The sequence below is a fragment of the Podarcis liolepis genome, assembly GCF_965112155.1.
Source record: "Podarcis liolepis genome assembly, chromosome: 1".
Taxonomy (NCBI): Eukaryota; Metazoa; Chordata; class Lepidosauria; order Squamata; family Lacertidae; genus Podarcis; species Podarcis liolepis.
In genome coordinates, this window is record NC_139554.1 from 134024135 (window position 1) to 134045050 (window position 20916).

At 45.2% G+C, this 20916-nt stretch overlaps 1 protein-coding gene across 16 annotated transcripts in view; it reads right to left on the reverse strand.

Annotated features, from left to right (window-relative positions):
• Positions 1-16958: 16958 nt before the first annotated feature.
• The window catches only part of COL6A3 (collagen type VI alpha 3 chain), a 113179-nt gene continuing 109221 nt past the window's right edge, over positions 16959-20916 (reverse strand). For all 16 annotated transcript variants that reach the window (XM_083471352.1, XM_083471364.1, XM_083471366.1 and 13 more), the window contains 2 exons: positions 18908-19078; positions 16959-17760 (listed from right to left, as the gene is read on the reverse strand). In XM_083471352.1, coding sequence (XP_083327478.1) covers positions 17720-17760; positions 18908-19078 — 212 coding nt within the window. In that variant the 3' untranslated portion in view covers positions 16959-17719. The remainder of the gene's footprint in view (positions 17761-18907; positions 19079-20916) is intronic.

Sequence of the window (20916 nt, forward strand, 5' to 3'; positions counted from 1 at the left end):
GATTTGTTGTGACTGCACTTGCACACCACTTTTGGGTAGATGTTAAAGTGTCTGAGGCAATTATTCTCTTTGGTGATTAAACTAGGCCTCATCTTCATGAGCTGCTATCTTCCATACAGGTTGGCTGGCTTTCTTAGGTCACATCCATACCAAACATTTAAAGCACACTTGTGCCGCTTTAGCTGTCGTGGCTTCCCCCAAAGAATATTGGGAACTGTAATTTGTTAAGTGTGGGGGAACTGTAGCACCCTCTTAGAAAGTCAAAGGGAGAAAAATGGCATCTGGCCTGAGGGCAAGAGTCTACCACCTTCATTCTGGCCCCTTGCCCAGAGATTATACTCTTTCCCTATGTGACTCTGATAAGGAGGTCAGCGCCTCAAATCTTTAAGTCTCCTGAGGCAACTGAGGGCTTCTGCTGCTTGATCAAGATGCTCTGATCTGCCCCAGCTTGTCCTATGTGACTGTGCCACCAGCAAGGATCACACCAGGGATGGGGGCCACGTGGTGAGTCACAGTAATCCCCACTTACTTAATAGGCCCCATCTTGCTCCAGCAAAAGTGGCCTCTTGGGCCACATGTGGGTCAAATGTTGTGTAAAACTACCGTCTCACTTCCTTGCTTTGTGTAACATCCTCTACAGCAACAGCTGTGTGTACTAGAGATGTCTAAGATGTGAATGACCTTGAAATTTATGGGCTGATCATATGTGGTATGCATTGTAAAGATGTATATATACAACACAAATTTATTGCAGGAATCCTGTAATCCCAGAATACCGAAAGAAGCCATGCTGAATGTGCAAAAAAAAAGCACATCTGTTCTTGCTGTCTAGCTGGCTTCCCCCTCTCCCATGCCCCCTCTCTTTATGCTTTCAGTTGATGCAATCTCTCACTGTCATGTAAAATTTACAAATATTTTAGTTAATTGATTAATGTCTCAAGCCAGAAGGGCAAAGAATACTGGAGAAAGTCAATATGTTTGTGTGGTTCAATGCAACTTTAAAAGACCAGTGACAAACATTTACCATTAGCACAAATTTCCATATTATTTTATTTGGTTTAAAAAATGCAAATCTTATCTACCATAATTACAAAGGGCCAGACCCAGCTGAAGCTATACTACAGCTCAATCCTATGCATGCAAATAAACCACACTGTTGTTTATTATTAGAACAATTTATTTATACATCATCCGTGGGCTGTCAGAGGCAGGTCCCTGTTTCTCTGCAGAGGGACAGAGAACAAAGGAGAAGAGGAGTTACAAGTACAGGAAGGAGGGTGGGCAGCAAGGTTTATCTTGCCTGGGCCAGATCGGTCTTGGGGAGATCCCTCCGTGGGCCAGATCACGTGTGTGCCTGCAATTTTTGGCGTCTGCACTTGCACGCCTGTGATTTTTGGTGTCTGCATCTGCGCAGACACAATTTTCGGCACTGCGGAAGCGAGTCCCCGCACTGCGCTGTGCCGGTTTAGTGCAGGCAGCTCGGTTCGGGGGCAGCTCGTGGGCCAGTCAAACGACCTCCGCGGGCTGCTTCCGGCCCATGGGCCTTAGGTTGCTGATCCCTGCACTATGGCAGCTTCTGGTTATTTCCTTGATAATGCAAATTCAGAGAAGAAAGCAAAGGCTATGCCAGAACAAAACAAAACCCCAAGTGTGGGGCTTTCAGTGAGAGTGTGGTGGCACCTTGCATATATTCTGGAGGAAGTTGCATGCAGAGGAAGCAGCCAGGGAGAAAAGCCATTTCACAGGGCAAGAAACTTTCAGGTGAACTGGGGTGGTAGAGATGGAAGGATGGAGGTCACAAGCTGGAAAATGATGAGAAAAGGGGGCTGAGGGCAAGGCAAGGAATGTGTGCTGGATATGCTGGGGAAGGGCAGCCAGTGAAGGACTGTCACAGAAGGTGAACCAACTCCTTAGCATGTCTCACTGAAAGCAGTGAAATGGATCAGCCACAAAACTAGGACTTGCACATGAATAACCTTTGCTAGTTTTTAGGGTCTGAATCTTCTCAACTACGGTGGATCAGCCAAGAGAAGGCAATATATGATGCTTTCATTAGCCTCCAACAGAACTGAACATCTGCAATATTCATCATTGTGTTGGAAGACTAGGCTAGGAGTTTACCACTTTCACCTAGTCTTCCAGCACAATGATGAATTCATGTTGGAACTCCTCCTCATTCTTCTCCTGCGAGGCAAACTTCCTCTGATGCATGTTAATTCTTCTCAGAAGCACTAGGAGCTCCTTTATGCAACTGTGTTCCTCAGTGTTGGACAGTCATCCAGATCCATTTGAGCTAGCCCCAACTTGTTCCTTGCTTTCTGATCTTTTTGTACCAAAGATGTAAGGGGGAAATGCACCCAGAATTCATAACAGCTACACAGAGCAAGATGCAGAGGTTGGGGGAGGGAGGGACATATTTAGGTTCTGATGCAATTGCCACATTCAGGAGAGATGGATTTATGCTTATTTGCAGACACATTGCTTCAACACTGGAGATACAGAATGACATCTAGAAATGTAAGCTAAAACTACATGTTTTGTAGGCTAGACATGAGATGATGTCATGGTTACATTACACTGAATGTTCGGTGTAGTGCTCTGGGAATAATCCAGCCAAATGGATTCAACATTACAGAATTATTGTTGTTGTTGCTGTTGTTGTTATATTTATACCCCACCTTTCCCCCTGATGGGACTCAAGACCGCTTACAGATAAAAACAAGAACCACTATAACCAGAAAAATCAATCATAAACATACAGTGGTACCTCTGGTTACATACTTAATTCATTCCGGAGGTCCGTTCTTAACCTGAAGCACCACTTTAGCTAACGGGGCCTCCCGCTGCTGCTGCATGATTTCTGTTCTCATCCTGAAGCAAAGTTCTTAACCCGAGGGTGTATGTAACCTGAAGTGTATGTAACCCGAGGTACCACTGTACATTTAAATCTGTTTAAACATACCAATAATTACAATGAAACCAGCACAACACCAGCCCTTTCATTAAAAGCATTCAGTTCCCCAAAGCCTGTTGGAACAAGAATGCCTTCATCTGCTAGCAGAAGGACAGCAAGGAGGGAGCCAGTCTAGCTTCCCAAGAGAGAAAGTTCCGAGGTCTGGGAGCAGCCACCACCGAGAAGGCCCTCTTCCAAGTCCCCACCAAGCGTGTCTGAGAGGGTGGGGAGACCCAAAAAAGGGCCTCCCACGAATATCTCAAAGCCCAGGAAGGGGCTCTATGAGGGAATAGAGTCTTTTAGATGGACCAAAGTCTTGTAGGGTTTTCTAGGTCATCACCAGCACCATAACCATACAAATGGGTGAATATTTTGGAGAAATTACTTCTGCATTTAGGACATTAACCAATGCAGACTCAGGAGTCCTTAAATCAAATAATTTAACAAAGAACCTAGCTCTGTTGGACTGTGCCCTAACCATGGAAGCCTCATTACACTTACTAGGGAGTTCATAAGATTGAACTTGAAGGGACTTTAGCTTGGTGTTAGACCTCAGTAAGAGGCGTTGGACTGAAATATTAGGAGTAGAGCACATTCACATAGTCTTCTATTCAGTTGTATCCTATCCAATTATAGGTGGTGAAATGTGCAAGCTTTCATGCAAGCTGCCCTGGGGTTAAAGAATGAGGGTCACATCCAAATGCCCATCCCATTGGAAATAATGGACAGCATATTTAGTAATAACTTGGGCCATTGCTCCTTCTTACATTAATTTGAGAAATATTGTTAGTTCTGCTTCATTATATTCATTTAGCCCCCTCCCCAATCCTTTTAATGCTTCTATGCTTTATTTTGAATTTATTTTACTTACTTATTATAAGCCGGACAGAGAACTTTATGTTATGTGGTGGTATACAACTGTCATGTAGGGACGCGGGTGGTGCTGTGGGTAAAACCTCAGCGCCTAGGACTTGCCGATCGCATGGTCGGCGGTTCGAATCCCCGCGGCGGGGTGAGCTCCCGTCGTTCGGTCCCAGCTCCTGCCCACCTAGCAGTTCGAAAGCACCCTTAAGTGCAAGTACAGTGGTGCCTCGCAAGACAAAAATAATCCGTTCCGCGAGTCTCTTCGTCTAGCGGTTTTTTCGTCTTGCGAAGCAACCCTATTAGCAGCTTAGCGGATTAGCGCTATTAGCGGTTTAGCGGCTTAGCGGCTAAAAGGCTATTAGCGGCTTAGCGGCTTAGAAAAAGGGGGGGAGCGAAAAAAATCGCAAGACTCGCAAGACGTTTTCGTCTTGCGAAGCAAGCCCATAGGGAAATTCGTCTTGCGAAGCGCATCGAAAAACAGAAAACCCTTTCGTCTAGCGGGTTTTTCGTCTTGCGAGGCATTCGTCTTGCGGGGCACCACTGTAGATAAATAGGTACCGCTTTATAGCGGGAAGGTAAACGGCGTTTCCGTCTGCTGCTCTGATGCCGGTTCGCCGGAGCAGCTTTGTCACGCTGGCCACGTGACCTGGAAGTGTCTGCGGACAGCGCTGGCTCCCGGCCTCTAGAGTGAGATGAGCGCACAACCCTAGAGTCTGTCAAGACTGGCCCGTACGGGCAGGGGTACCTTTTTTACAACTGTCATAAACAAATTGGCCATCAAGTACACATTCTGTTAAGCTTTCCAATGCACATCCAATTTACACTTGCATTTCCTGAAAAGGAGAATTGCCAAGATATTCCTTGGCTTTGGAGAGACCTGACAACTTGACAATAGGAAGCAGGCCAACAAACAAAGGAGGCCAACAAAATAGGAGCTTGTATGGAACAGAGAAAGCCAAAATGGGAGTAAGAGTTGCTGAGGAAGGCAGTATGAGCAGGGAAGGACCAGGCTGAGAACCTCGTTTTCCACTATCCAGATTCGTTGATTTAGTGTGAAGGTCCCCAGCTGGAAGTCCTCTTTGGGTGGTGCTAGCATCACCAATGCATGAAGTGGGTTTAAGCAAATTTGTATTGGGGGAACAGGGTTCAGGACTGAGCAGGAGTGCAAGGAGCCTTCTCCTTGCTAAAAGCAGTTTTGGGGTTCTCTCAACGGCTAGTTTCTGTGCAAGTTTCCCCCCACCCCTCTTTGCTTTCATGTATGCTGCCTTTCCTTGCTCTTTGCTTTCATGTATGCTGCCTTTCCTTGCCATCAGAAAGAAGTCAGCTGTCTTAGAGAGCCAGCCTTTTTCAGGATTCATATGGACACAAAATGGCGACTTGGTCATGGTTTAGATATCCGTAATCTACTGGGCTCATCTTCAGTGGCTGTCTCTTCATTTCAGAGAGGTTGCTATGGCACCAGCTTTAAAAGCAAACTGTATAGCCTTGGCTCAAGAAAAGGTTCCTGGCTGGTTTCTTGCCTTTTCCTTCGAACAGAATTTGGAAGAGATTTGCATTTCCATTAGCTTCAGCTGCTGTTTTCTCTTGTTTTCTCCTGCTCTGCTCCTTTTGTTTCCGCAGATATTGAGATAAAGGTTAGACATCTGTTTTGGATCTGCCCACGCTGTTTAACTCAAGCAGAGTAACTCGCTGTCCTTTTCTCATAAATCACCGTGCATCTGGAACACAGTCATAGCTAATTGTGGGGATCGTTCACCCCATACAACCAATTTCAGAAAGATTGATTTCATTTCTCTCCAGTTGTGTTTTGGTTCTTCATGGAAGGAACGGTGATTGGGAATGGTCTGACAAACAGCAAGGGGGAACACCCATATTAAGATATTAATGATAAAAGTTCAATTATGCCTCATGAACAAGACATTCTGCCCAAAATCTGCAAGCCACACACTCTTTCCTGTTCCTCACACATTTTATACAGTCGTACCTCGGCTCCTTAGGAGTTGAACGTTCTGGCTCCTACACAATTGGAAACCGGAAGTGAGTGCTCCGGTTGTTGAATGTTTTTTGGGAAGTCCAGCGTGGCTTCCACTATTGTTTCTGGTGCAATCGGAAAACCAATCAGAAGTTTAAAAGTGATAAAAAGAAAGGATTTAGTTATAGAATATCAAGATTTCAAAGAGAAATTGTAGAAGATAATACAAAATTACTGTTGAAAATGTATATTTTGTTGTTGGAATGTGAAACCAAGGAAGAAGAGGTTAAGTGTGTAATGATAAAATGGGCAAGCTTCTTTTTAGGATGTGGGACATTATATACAAATGACAGATTGGGAAAGGCTCTGGAAAATGGATCTGAAATTTACTGCATGTTTCCCACTTAAAGAGAATAATATGAAAACGATGTACCAATGGTAAAACTTGCCAAAATTTATAGAACAAGTTCTAATAAGTGTTGGAAATGCAGAGAAAAAGAGGGTATGTTCTATCATATGTGGTGGGAATGTAAGGCTATTAAAAGCTTCTGGGAAATGATCTATAATGAATTAAAGAAAATGTTTAAAATAACTTTTGTAAAAGAAAGCCAGAAGTTTTCTTATTAGGACTGATAGGAACCGAACTCCCCAGAAGAAACAGAAGAAAATATTTATGTATGCTACAACAGCCTCCCCAACACTGTTAGCCCAAAGATGGAAGGAAGAAAAGACTCTGACGAAAGAAGAATGGCAAATCAAGCTAATGGACTACGCAGAGATGGCAAAATTAACGGCAAAGCTCAGAAACTATGACAACGAGAAGTTTAAAAAAGAGTGGGAAATGTTTATGGTATATGTGCAAAAATACTGTAAACAAGTTGATACATTGGCAGGGTTTTAAGTAAACACTTGCAACCAGCAGAAAATTAGATAGAATTTAGGGGAAATAATAAGTATAAGTATGAATATGAATACGAATATGCAGCAGAACTTTGTATGTATAAGGAACCAGAAGAGGGTATGGAGGGAAGTCTAGAAATTCAAAGAATCTCAAAGAGAAGGTTCTTGAACTTGTATCCATACATATCTAGATTTGGTAGAATTGTAAGTTAATTTTTGTTTTTAATTGTGGAAATTTAATTGTCAAAATGAATAATTTTTTTTTTACAAGAATGGAAATCCAAGAAAATCCGTGTCTCAGGAAACAAAGATAAAGCGCCCCTTTGGGGGTGAAATCAAACCCTTGCTGCTGGGGCTGTAGAGACTGATAAGGGAGAGATGTGTCCAGCCCATTTCTCCCCTCAGGGGGCTGGACTTAGGGGATAGCTGAGGAATTTGACAGACATGAACTGCACCTCCTGGATTAATACACAAATCAGAACATAGTTATCCTCCAGTTTTGCAAAACTGAGCTGCCCAACTACTGGCACCCGTCCTGCAGTTGTCAGTTGAGTAAAACTATCAAAATTCATTTTAAAACATGCGCTTCAAGCAGGAAATGTTTAGAAATACATATTTTGTGGGAAATATGACCACCTGTGTGGATTACAAAGACAAACGCATCTCTGATTAATGTGGGAAGCAGGAGCCAACAGAGTGATGAACGAACAAAGGCACAGGTGGCATGGCAAGGAGCAGGCGCAGACTGATCTGCACATCCCTTGCTTGAAGGGCAAAGAAGCCGGCCAGTGCTTTGCCCCGGGGCTGCCGGCGTATCTGGAAACCTCAATGCCTGACGTTGCCAAGGGAGAGGCAGTAAACGAGGCACCCTGTGCTGAGCCAAAAGGGATTCCAGGAAGAAGCCAATGGCCAGGATGTGAAGAGATTCCCTGATTCAAAGTGAAAGGAAGGATGTTTGAAAGACCAACCATGCAAGGGGTGGGGTGATGGCCACTCATGCGCCCTTCTAGATGGGATGTAGGTAAAGGTAAAGGTACCCCTGCCCGTCCGGGCCAGTCTTGCCAGACTCTAGGGTTGTGCGCTCATCTCACTCTATAGGCCGGGAGCCAGCGCTGTCTGCAGACACTTCCGGGTCACATGGCCAGCGTGACAAGCTGCATCTGGCGAACCAGCGCAGCACACGGAATGCCGTTTACCTTCCCGCTGGTAAGCGGTCCCTATTTATCTACTTGCACCCAGGGGTTCTTTCGAACTGCTAGGTGGGCAGGCGCTGGGACCGAACGACGGGAGCGCACCCCGCTGCGGGGATTCGAACCGCCGACCATGCGATCGGCAAGTCCTAGGCGCTGAGGTTTTACCCACACCGCCACCCGCGTCCCTAGATGGGATGTAGGCTGTGACTAAACTGCCTCCTAAGCCAGTGGGACTCGGGTGGCGCTGTGGGTTAAACCACAGAGCCTAGGACTTGCTGATCAGAAGGTCGGCGGTTTGAATCCCCACGACGGGGTGAGCTCCTGTTGTTTGGTCCCTGCTCCTGCCAACCTAGCAGTTCGAAAGCACAGCAAAGAGCAAGTAGATAAATAGGTACCGCTCTGGCGGGAAGGTAAATGTTGTTTCCGTGCGCTGCTGTGTTTCACCAGAAGTGGCTTAGCCATGCTGGCCACATGTACGCCGGCTCCCTCGGCCAGTAAAGCAAGATGAGCGCCGCAACCCCAGAGTCAGCCACGACTGGACCTAATGGTCAGGGGTCCCTTTACCTGTAAGCCAGTGGGTAACCAAGTATCCGGACCCTTCATGTTCAGTAGTTGGCTATTCCTGCTGCTGTCAGCTCCTCCTGCTGATTCACATTACCTGAGCGCATGGCTTCTGTTCTTGGATGACAGGTTCTCATGCTGTTCTGGAATATATTTAATGGGAGGAGACGACTTGGGAGAGTTAATATGATGCGGTTACTCCTCATGCCAGTCCTAGCCCCTTGCAGAGCTGATGGGCTCCTACTGGGAATAACCACAGCATGTGGTTTCAATAGAACCATTCCAATAGAATGGAAAATTGTCACACAGGATGGTATTCAACTAAGTGTTGCTCAGGGTGGGAGCTGAAGGTCTGAAACAGGACTCCTTCCCTACTTGCAAGAGCTTCCCAGGCATTTTTGAACCCTGGAAAACCAGTTTTAAAAACAAGAATACCTGCAGGGACCACCCCACTTCATAAAATTTCCCACTTCATAAATTTTTCCTCCTCAAGTGACAATGGGAGGCAGAGCTAAGCGCTGCCTTCCCCACTGACCATGTCACCTCAAACAGTAAATGTCTGCAGTGTTTAAAGTTAACACTGCAAATATGGTCTTGAAGAGTAAACCTAAAAAGAGTTTACAGTGTAAACTGGCTAGCTGTGAGCAGGGCCAGCCCAAGACATTTTGGCCCCTGAGATGAACCACAAAATGTCCCTCCTGGCCAGAGAAGAAGGGGTGAATGAAGATCACAACATTGTAGTGTCATTCCGGGCTCCTTTCTAGCACATAGGATGAATAGATGGAGTCATATTTGGCACTGTTAGAAATTGTTGTCCGTTGTCTTGTGCTTTGCAAGATGGCTGTTGGGGGAATAATGTTTCCAAATCATGCAATGCGGGGGGGGGGGGGGCAGCTGCCTGCTATGCTGACACAGGAGGAGGCACCCAGCTTGCAAAATATGGTGCTCTGCTTCTTGTATGTTGAGGTTTGTCTAAAATAGATCCAATATCACTAACAAAGAGCAGGATTCAGGTCCTGAGCTCTCCAGAGAGGAAGTTTCTTCAAACTAGGTGTTTCCATTCAGAACTGCTGGAGGCACAATAAGACAGGAGACTGGAGATCCCTGAGACTAGAGTGACTGCTTGTCCTTTAAAGAAAATGCTAGCAAACGGCAGTCAAAGCTGGGCTACTTCTGCCTGCAGAGGGGCTCTGGCAAACTGCAGTGAGTTATTTTTGGTCCTCTGTCTCCAGCCACGCTGGCAGAAGCTCTTCCAACTGAATGACAATTGTTTCCATGTATGCACTGGAACGCAGCTGTTGAACGTTCTCCAGCAACGTCACCTGCTTCCTTAAAAGGCCCAAGAAAACTGAGCTGCAAATCCTGATACCTTGCAGGGCAGCAGAACGAAACTGGAGGCTTAGCAGCCGCTTATCACAGGGGAAATGTTCCCACTTTCAGCAAATGGGAAGCTATCAAAGCATTGCACTCAACTAAGAGAAGGCAAAGAAAACCCCGTCTGAAATGGGACCATGTCACAGAGGAGGAAGAGACTGCGTAAAGCCCCAAACCAGCCCCTGGCAGTATATGCTCATTTTCCAAAAGTGTGTGTGTGTGTAACCTTTGGGAAACCTTCGGCCCACCAGAAGTTGCTGGTCTGCAATTCTAATCAGCCCCCACAAAGGAGGCCAGTGTGTTGGGAGTTGTAGTTCAGCAACATCTGGGGGGGGGGGGCGACAGCAGATCATTCCCCACCTCCCACCCCTTGTGCTGGTAGAGTTCCTACCCAAGCCCTGGCAACCGCAGGTTGGAGGGCCAGCTTGGAGGGATTCTGGTCTGTTTCCTGAGCTGCCCTTGTTATCTGGGGGCTTCCAAGAAACGAGTATGAACCGGGCTGCCTGCTGACCAGAGAACATGGTTTGGCTCCATCTTTATTGACCTTTAGGCCAATGACCTGGATTTTTGCATCTGTATAAAATTTTTGGCTGGTTGCTGGAATCTGTGTAAACCTGGATTAGTTTCTGCTGCCAATGACAACAGGAGTCTTTCACTTAGTGTGTAAGCTTGACCTGTGTGGCCCATGCGCAAGTTACAGGGAACCAGGCAGAGGGCCTTCTCGGTAGTGGCACCCGCCCTGTGGAACGCCCTCCCACCAGATGTCAAAGAGAACAACTACCAGGCTTTTAGAAGACATCTGAAGGCAGCCCTGTTTCGGGAAGCTTTTAATGTTTGATGTATTATAGTATTTTAATATTCTGTTGGAAGCTGCCCAGAGTGGCTGGGGAAGCCCAGCCAGATGGGCGGGGTATAAATAATAAATTATTATTGTTATTGTTATTATTAAGGAGCCAGGATGCAGCACTCAGGCCTAGCAGACCATTGCACAGGGGCTGCTGTTGTGGGTGAGCTCCCTCCATCGTTCCTGGCTTGGCTGTTCAACTGGCGGATTGGGGGAATGTGGTGGTCAAACAACAAGCCAACTGGCCTATGGTAGTTGTGGGGAAATGGACCGTTACACCCACTTTCCTACACAGCAGTCTCACACTGCACGAGAGCATAGCCATATCTGCAAGCAGCAATGTGAGAAAGTGTGCGCTGTTAATTCTGCTTCCACTGGAGTCACATCAGGTTTGGCCCAGGCATGTCCCACAATCTGCCTCCAGCCCCAAGCGATACCAACATTTCTGAAGCCACATGCCGATTTTCCAAGGTGCAGAAAAGAGAGGATGAGAGGAGTAGCGGACTCCCACGTGTAACCCTGAGCTAAACCCTGGCTTAGCTTATGGTGGCATGGCAGCAACAGGACCAGGAGATGAAGCACAGTAGCTGCAATTTCTCTGGGGACCCTCGTATGTCTGAGCACTGCTTGTGAGCTGAATAGGTTTTCAGACCCACACATCCCCTGAGTCAGTGGTCCTCAAAGGGTGTGGCATGCTACACTGACATGGCAGGAGATGATGGCAAGTGCGGCAGGAAGGTTCAAGGGCAATCAAAGAAACATTTGCACATTTCAGTGTAGAATAGTATGGCATAGTATAGTATCAAAATAATATTTTTATTTGCAGAATATGGATCTTTTCAAAATTAAGCGCTGCTGGGAGTTGTTTTGTTTTCCACTGTATTTCTTATTTATTAAAAAAATGGTGTGGCACAAATAAATTTTTATTCAAAAAGTATTCCGTTTGAGAACTGCTGCCCTGTCATCTTCTAACGGAGGTTGGCAAATTGCTTCCACTTTGAGCTGTAGCGCCAGAAAGGAGAGACGTGCTGATTCTCCTTTTGGCAGTAAAGCCCATTGGTTGTGTTGTCGCAGTTCCAGATGCTGCTCTAAGTATAACTTGTCCCCCCCTTAAGTCCACTGGTGGGCAGACCAGTGATATGCCACTGGACTGACATCTGACAATTGATTATTATTTTTTTTAAGAAAGCACAATGAAAAGGGCATTTAACAAACAAATCAGTACTTTACTCTCTGCTGACAATAATCTCAGAGCTGATTCCAAATAGATATCCAGTGAATTAGTCTGGCTTCCAAGTCCAGAGAGCCTTCTCCTTTGCAATGCCAGAAGGGAACTGCCAACACTGCCCAACATTTCTGAGCAGGGGCCCAATGTCAATAAAATGGCAGGAGGAGAAAGGAAGGAAGGAAGGAAGGAAGGAAGGAAGGAAGGAAGGAAGGAAGGAAGGAAGGAAGGAAGGAAGGAAGGAGAGTTCTGCCCAGCAGGATGAGACAAGCTCACAGCCTAAAACGTTGAGGTAAGGAATGCTAACTAATGGTGCATGTTGCTGTTAGCTTAGAGCTAAATGTAGGAAGCTTGTCATTTGTGTTATGTATTAATATTTTTTAAATAAAAAAATGATTTGTGTGTGTGTCAGTCACCATACAGAATACTGGAAGGTAAGTCTCAGTTTCCTTCTTTACTGAGCAACTGGGTGGAGTGTGGCTGCACGTTTTTCTTTCCCCCCAAGTAGCAAGATGAGAGACTTAGGGCATTGTTGTCATCAGCAGGAAAGCTGAACATTTGGGAAAGGGTCCTTGTACCTTGGGAGGAGCAGGCCCACACAGCTCCCCTGAAGCAACAGGTTTGAGGGGGACACTTGGCAGAATGGCCATTGGTGGCTCCTTCCAATCGCCATGAACCTTGGGGGGCTGACTCGCTGGCAAGCAGGGTGGCGGCGCACGGAAGCAACACTCCAACGCATGGCCTGTGGCTTGGCGTGGATGCCATTTCTATTTCCCACAATGCTATGGCAGGGGTGCTCCAGGGCAGTGTAGGAAATGAACATTTTGGTGGCGCCAAGCCACACTGGGGTTAATCCAGGCCATTTTGTTTCTCTGATGCTGGTTTAAATCAGACCTGAGTGATGTTTTCCGATTCAGTGTTACACTGCGTCACACGGGGAAGACTGAAGCCAAGGGAGAAACCTCGTGCTCTTCTAGACATGTCCAAGTAAGGACAAAGTCAGTCTCTGTGCAGGATACACAGAGATATTCTCCCCTTCAACAGTTAAATTCCTTTGTTATCCTATATTTTATGTGCTTGAAAGGTCTCTTGCTAATGTGGTTTTTGCAACATGTGAAACGCTTTGGATGAGCATAATCCCACTGCTCTTGTCCAAGAGCTTTTATGAAAAACAGATACAAAAGCTGCATGAGTTACAAGCCTTTGTAACATCCCTCGGGGTGGAGAGTCTGTTCACAACAAAGACTCCTATTGCATCTTAAAGACTACAGTGGTACCTCGGGTTACAGACGCTTCAGGTTACAGACTCCGCTAACCCAGAAATAGTTAAGAACTTTGCTTCAGGATGAGAACAGAAATCGTGCTCCGGCGGCACGGCAGCATCAGGAGGCCCCATTAGCTAAAGTGGTGCTTCAGGTTAAGAACAGTTTCAGGTTAAGAACGGACCTACAGAACGAATTAAGTTCTTAACCCGAGGTACCACTGCATTCTAATTTAATTTTAGATCCATGAAGTCCACTTTCTCTGATGCATTAGAATGGGTTAGATTTGTGTGGGAACCACAAGTGGCAAGAGTGTTGCTGCACTCAAGTGAGTCCTGCTTGTGGGCTTCTCATGGGCATCTGGTTGGCCATGGTGAGATCAGAATGCTGGACTTGTGATAGGTATTTTATGGTCTTAGATATATGGTAATGTTCATAAGTGTACCAACCAAGCACGTACATAGATCAGCACAGATAGGTAGCCGTGTTGGTCTGCCATAGTCAAAATAAAAAAATTCCTTCCAGTAGCACCTTAAAGACCAACTAAGTTAGTTCTTGGTATGAGCTTTTGTGTGCATGCACACTTCTTCAGATACACTGAAACAGAAGTTGCCAGACCCTTCTATATAGTTCCAGTTACAGATAGGTAGCCGTGTTGGTCTGCCATAGTCAAAATAAAAAAATTCCTTCCAGTAGCACCTTAAAGACCAACTAAGTTAGTTCTTGGTATGAGCTTTCGTGTGCATGCACACTTCTTCAGATACACTGTATCTGAAGTATCTGAAGAAGTGTATCTGAAGAAGTGTGCATGCACACGAAAGCTCATACCAAGAACTAACTTAGTTGGTCTTTAAGGTGCTACTGGAAGGAATTTTTTTATTCCTTCTATATAGTGAGAAGGTGGGGAGGGGTATTACTCAGAAGGGTGGTGGGAATGGGAGATTGGCAGATAGCTGAGATGAGCCTGTTGACGACTCTTAACGACTGTAATAGGTCTTACAGGAAAAAGCAAGGGGTGAGAAGGTGAGAAATGGCTTAGTCATGTATAATGGGATAAGAATCCAATGTCTTTGTTCAAACCAGATCAGCACAGGAAGACTGACCTGGAACCGTTTTGATTCCTAAACTGAGCAAATGTTTTCTCTGCAAGGTCAAAGTGGGAAACCTCCCATCCTCTCTTTCCTCACAAATCCTGTCTTAAGGGCACATTTAAGATATGAATAGGGTGTGAGCCTGTGACCTGGCCCAGGAACTAAGTATTCATCACTACAAAAGACTAGCCAGGCTCCCCAGGCAATCCAATCAAGTAACCTGCCAGACAGGAGATAAACGACGACAGGAGAAAAACAACATTAAAATTTGTTTTAAGACTGCCTTTTCTGTGATGAAGGTATGATGTATCTGAGGGGTGGTCTTAGGTTACACCCCTTCTGTGATGTATGTATGATGTTTCTGGGGGTGGTCTTGATCTACAGGGTGGCAATTTCAAAAGTCTTTATAAGGTCTTGCACGCCATTGTTCTGGGTTCCTCCTCCTTTCCTGCGTGTGAGGGGAGCACCCTGTTGCAACAGATCAAAAAAGATCAGGCTTACTAGCTGCTTTGCTTCTCAATATTCTCTGCTTGGCCTCTGTTATTCTCTCCTACCAATAGGGAACCTGTGTAAGGACTCTATATGGGCTCTTGGATACCCCATAAGGGCAATTTTTGTTTACAACAGACTAAAGAAGAGCCAAAGGCTCTACTTAAGTTTCTTTCCTTTGCATGGTGTATGAAGTATGTGAATAAATATATCAGCTGGGTCATTGTGCTGCTGTCATGTGCCTGTGGGGAGGAAGAGTGGGTTGAGGCGAGACATGCTTCCTCTCCTCTTCTGCTTCCTGTACATTTGTCTCCCTCTCTGCGCTTGCCAAAGTCCTGCTGCATGGTCCAGCCTCACACCGTCCCTGTTCCCAGCCTCCCTGACCCTTTTCCTGGCATTGACATCAAACGTGTGTGGGGGGAAAGAAGCCCCACTTCCTCTCCCTCCCCTGAGGGGTGGGCGAGAAATGCATGAAGGGAAAGGAGATGCACATATTGAGCAGAAGTGGAGAGGAGAAAGACACAAGACAAGCAGAAATCACCGGTGGAGCAATATTCGCAAGGCCACTTCATATGATTTTAGGGTGGGAATTAAAGATGGGGCAAAGTATTTAATACTGTTCTAAAGATACATTTCTTTTCACATTTATTTGCCCAGTTCCGCTGGCCCAAGGCAAGCCACAACACATTTTTCTTACTTTGCTGTGTATGGAAAACATCCCTGCCATTTAAAGCATCACCAGTATATCTCCTGAAAAGTGGAGTTGATGTAGGATTCAAGTGAGTACAGCTCTTGAAAACTGTAGGAATCTTCTTTTCCAACACCAGGAGGGGATGCAGGGTTGATGCAGAGCAACTTTTCCGATCAAGTGCAATCCAGATGTTGCTGCACTCAGAAACCCTTCATCCACGACCCACGTCCAGGAGTGATGGAAGGCCATAGAGCTGGACGGGATCATCTCATCTCCTGCAATGCAGGAATATGCAGCTGTCCCATACAGGGCTCGAACCTGCAACTTCAGTGTTGTAAGGAGGGGTGTGTGAATCTGAATTTATGATATGGTTTATCTCTGTAGATCATGGCTGAAGTATAAGATTGACATAACTCTTAATATGACACGAGACCCTCCACGATTAGCTTTGGTGACTATGGGACCAGCCAGATCCCAGCCCCCTGCTGAAAGGCATTTGGGCATAACCTGAGTTCACCCACGTCTGACCTAAAAGATTAACCCATGCAAATTTCGTTGTCTAGAACAGAATGCTCAACCTCTGAATGGGATCCACCCATACAATGGTAAAAGACAAGCAAAGACAGAGATGGCTGGTTCAGGTCATTGCTCACTATCACAAGTCGTTCACCTTAAACAAACAGGAACAGGATGACCAAAGATGGGCAAGGTGAGAATTAGACAGGAAATTCCAGAAGTAACTATAGAAATTTTGAGAATCACTCATTTCTCGGTCCTCTCCCCTATCCACTGGCAGCCTTGGCAAAGTGTATAAAAAAATTAGATGCAAAGGTTCCTTAGCCCTCAAGGCTCCAACAGCACAGCGCTTAACCCACTTAGCTCCCTAGGACTGCATGCCTGCGTCACTTTAAGGACAGGCATACTCCCCCCCCTCCCCATTTCTGGTTGATGCTCCTTCTGTAAGGTAAAGGTAAAGGGACCCCTGATCATTAGGTCCAGTCGTGGCCGACTCTGGGGTTGCAGCGCTCATCTCGCTTTATTGGCCGAGGGAGCCGGCGTACAGCTTCCGGGTCATGTGGCCAGCATGACTAAGCCACTTCTGGCGAACCAGAGCAGCGCACGGAAACGCCGTTTACCTTCCCGCCAGAGTGGTACCTATTTATCTACTTGCACTTTGTGCTTTCGAACTGCTAGGTTGGCAGGAGCTGGGACTGAGCAACGGGAGCTCACCCCATCGCGGGGATTCGAACCGCGGACCTTCTGATTGGCAAGCCCAAGAGGCTCAGTGGTTTAACCCACAGCACCACCCACGTCCCAAAACCTGCTTCTGTAGGCTTTTAGAATAGTTGGGGGATCTTTTGTTCTTTAATCAAAGTGTGCATGTATTGTAATTTCCCGCGGAGGTTCAGGATCAGAGCTTTCCTTCTCCTAGATGGGCTACCTTCCCAGGTGGACGAGCCCCATCTGCCCTTCATCTTTGTAGTATGTTGCTTTTATTGAATAATAAGAGAAAACACAAAACACTATCAAACTCAAAAATTCTCAAAACCACAATTAAACTTTATTTAAAAGTTCTTTTGTATAGATTTCCTAAAAACAAAATCATAATAAAAATAAAATTCCCACCCCCTGCCAAAAAATACTTTTTTTCAATAGAACACGCAACATTAGAGGATTGCCAAAAAAAACAACAACATTCTACACCATGTTTTAAAAATTCTTTAACTCAGTCGTTGGTCCCAGCAGTGCATCTGTACTAAGAAATTCGCATTTTTTTCTTTGATCACATATGCATAAAAAAGAATTAGTATAATCCAGCAAGAGTAAAACAGAATGAAGAGTTGGACTGCTTGTGTTTCAGAACTGGCTACTCCTTCTGCATAAGGCTTTCAATCTAAAGTTATGCTCAGTTATGGAAACGAAAGAAGCAAGTACATAACAGCTGCAGTGATTTTCTTCCCACATTATTTTCTAGTCTTTACCTTGCCTAAAACAGGCAGGATACTGGGATCCAAAGGAAACTGTAATTTGTTCAAACAACTAAGATCTGTGGTGGGTAAATATTACATAATGTTGAAATTATAGAGTATATCCCAGACATATTTAGCATTCAGTCCATGAACAGTTTAGCACCATATTGATAAAGTTGTGTAGCAAAACACTTTTTTGAAGCTTTGCTTCGAACGTAAAGCAGAAATAACACAGTGCAAGGTAGTCTATACCCTTAGCTTTTATGGGGTATATTGGCAATGGCTGACTCCTGGTTCTCTTAGAGGTATGTGTTGATGTTTCGCCGTGATTTAAGTCCCTATTGTTGTTACAACACCAGGATTGACAGGAGCTGAAAAAGCAAGAATAGCTTATTATGATTTCACATCACAAAAATACAAGGTTTCAATGGGAAAATGAGAGCAGATAACAAAAAGTAAACTTCAGCATCCTGGTGGACCACCTACTACTCTCTGGTTGTGGGGACCTTGGAAAGCGATCATTAAAAAATGGAGCAGGCAAGAGTGAAGCCAGCCTAACCCTTGTAGAATGTGAACAAGGGATGGCAGAGAAATATGCCAAACTCAAATTCTAAAGGAGACTCACCTAATTTGACCCAGGCAGATCATGACTGGGACCACTTTATTAGTCCGCTTCAGAATCCGCAGTCGAGCAGATTCATTTATGAAGGTGGGCTGCCTGTTCTTCTAAAAATGTTTATTTTCTTTTTTAAAAATCAACTTTTCCAAGTAAACATGGGGGCAGTTATGCTTTCCCCATACAATTCTCTCTGATAGCAATAGAATGTTCTCCAGTCCTGTTGTTCTGATGGCTATTGCACTCCTAGCGTGTTGCTATCGGAGGTCCAGGCTGTGGGAGGCTGCGGGACCTACTCTAAACTGCCCCCAAAGTGCTGCTTCTTTTTTTAAGGTGTGAGTTTCCAGGCAGATTTTAATAGATACTTCATTTTAAAATCTGCCTGGATACAGGACAGGGCGGATTTAGTGCCATCTCCACTTGGTACTGGATCCGTCCATTCCTAGGTTAGCCCAATTAGGACATACAGTGCTTTCTGCAAGAAAGCAGAAGCCAGCAAATAATGATTTCACCTTCCTTCCTTTACCATATTTGAATGATGCTCTACTGCTTTTTCCTTTATAGCTTTTCCTAGGGCTACGTCATCAGTTTTTAAAATAAATCATGAAAACAAAGTTATACTCAGTAGGCACATTTACATCTGCACAGTTGTTCTTGTTTTGGTTTGGCACAGCAGGCAAACAATCCTAACTAGAAATAGTTGTGCTACTGTTTTTAATATGTCAATGCAACTTCAATGGGATCTGTCGATGAAAGTCAACATGGCAGCACCAGCCTACGGTGAGAATTTGACCCAATTGTTTAGGTGCTCTTCTAGCGTCAACAGTTTCATGGAAGATCCCCATTCGTTGCTTACTCTCTTCAAATAAAGGCAAGCGGCAAAAGTAGAGGTCATCCCTTACCTGAAATGCAGACTTTTTCACAGTCTTTCTGTGTGTCAAATCTGTTTTCATTTCCACCGCAGCCACCATACCAGAATCTAGCACAACTTTTGGTTTTTAGATCAAAATACCACTTGAGGATAAAGTTCCTGCAGGTCCCTTCCTCTTTTTGCAATTGACAGATATCTGTGGCTGGAAATCAGTAGACAAATAAATAATCAATGTATTGGCCAGTGCATGCTTCTTGTGAGTATCTTCTACTTTGCGTGTTCACAGATACTCAGCAGAACAAGAAGACGAAGCACTCCCTCTGCTGATGTGCATGCTGAAGGGACAGGGACAAACATGGGACATGGGAAGTTTTATCCATCTCCAATATGTATGGCATGCAAGACGAAGTGACAACAGAAGACCATGTCGGCAACAAAGAGATGACCAAGAACGCCTATCTGCCACAGCAACAAGGAATGCAGAAGTAATGGGATGCCTGGAACACAACTGATTTAGGAAGAGGGGATCATGTCTTCCAATACTGCACCACTGACCTAGCTTTAAATGATGATACAATATATTGAGAACCTCTTGTTAGAAGGGAGCAAGGGAAGAAAGGATCTAAACTATTCCAAAGTCCTGCTTTTCGGGCAGTCTTACAAAGTAAGTGTGCACACACTGAACTTCCAGGTGAATGAGGTTTATTTATTATTTATCTGATAACATTTGAAGAAGAAGAGGAGGAGGAGGAGGAGTTTGGATTTGATATCCCGCTTTATCACTACCCGAAGGAGTCTCAAAGCGGCTAACCATCTCCTTTCCCTTCCTCCCCCACAACAAACACTCTGTGAGGTGAGTGGGGCTGAGAGACTTCACAGAAGTGTGACTGGCCCAAGGTCACCCAGCAGCTGCATGTGGAGGAGCGGAGATGCGAACCCGGTTCCCCAGATTACGAATCTACCGCTTTTAGCCACTACACCACACTGGCTCTTAATACCATCTGATTGTTAAATAAGGGGGGAAAACCTCAAAGTGGTTTCCATATGTTGGGAATATAAAGTGTTAGTCTGCTGGGTGACCCATAGAATAAAACACCACATTTATCTCAGCACCACATTAATGCCACCCTTATAACATGTACTGATGCCCCATTTTTACTGCCTCCCATCTTCCAGATGTTGTGGGAGGGTTGTAATGTGTGGGGCATCTGCAAGCACGGAGGCATTTGCACCTGATTATACCAGCAGCCACAACAGTGAAAGAGAATTCAGTGTTGCTAGCTCTTGTCTCTTGAACAGAATGAAAAATCTATGCAAACCTGACTCCTTCAGTTATCATTCAGATAATGAGGTGTTAGCACATAAGCACAACACATTCAGTGTATGATTTTGGAAATGTCTGCCACAAATAGAAGCACACAGGATTTTATTGCCCAAGTCCAGAAATCTATGATAGCGAGAGCCCTCATGTATCATTCCAGAGCCCCTGGAGTCTATTTTTTTCTGGACTTTTGGCTCACTGACGTCCTCTTCAGGCTCTTGGGGGGGGGGTGTCTCCTCATGAGCCACAAGGTCTTTCCAGCTCTCTCCCACCATTTCAGGTGAGAATTATTTCTTTCTTTTCTGGCATATACAGGGTTGTGCGCAAATCGATTGCACGTAAATAGGAAGATGCCTGCATTACTTTCAGGTCTTGCAATGGGAGCATGGTCTCCATGTCAGTAACTTATCACAGGATAAAGAGAAGGCTAGATTGACCCTTCTCTGTGATGCAATAGATTTTTTGATACAGGGTTGATTTCAAACAAGACCTCTTCCCCATAAAATGCTAGAGGGGACATGTCCTACATGACATTGCTTTCATCTCAATTATGCACATTTAAATAAGCTCCAAAGCCCAATGTAAACTGGATCCCAGGTGAGCAAGAATAATTGAATGGTGCAAATATCTCCTTTCAACTATACCATCTGACCTGTACCTGCACAGTGAGAGAGCACTCCAGGGACCCAAAGGCCAGCCTTGCTTTTCTCACACGGCAT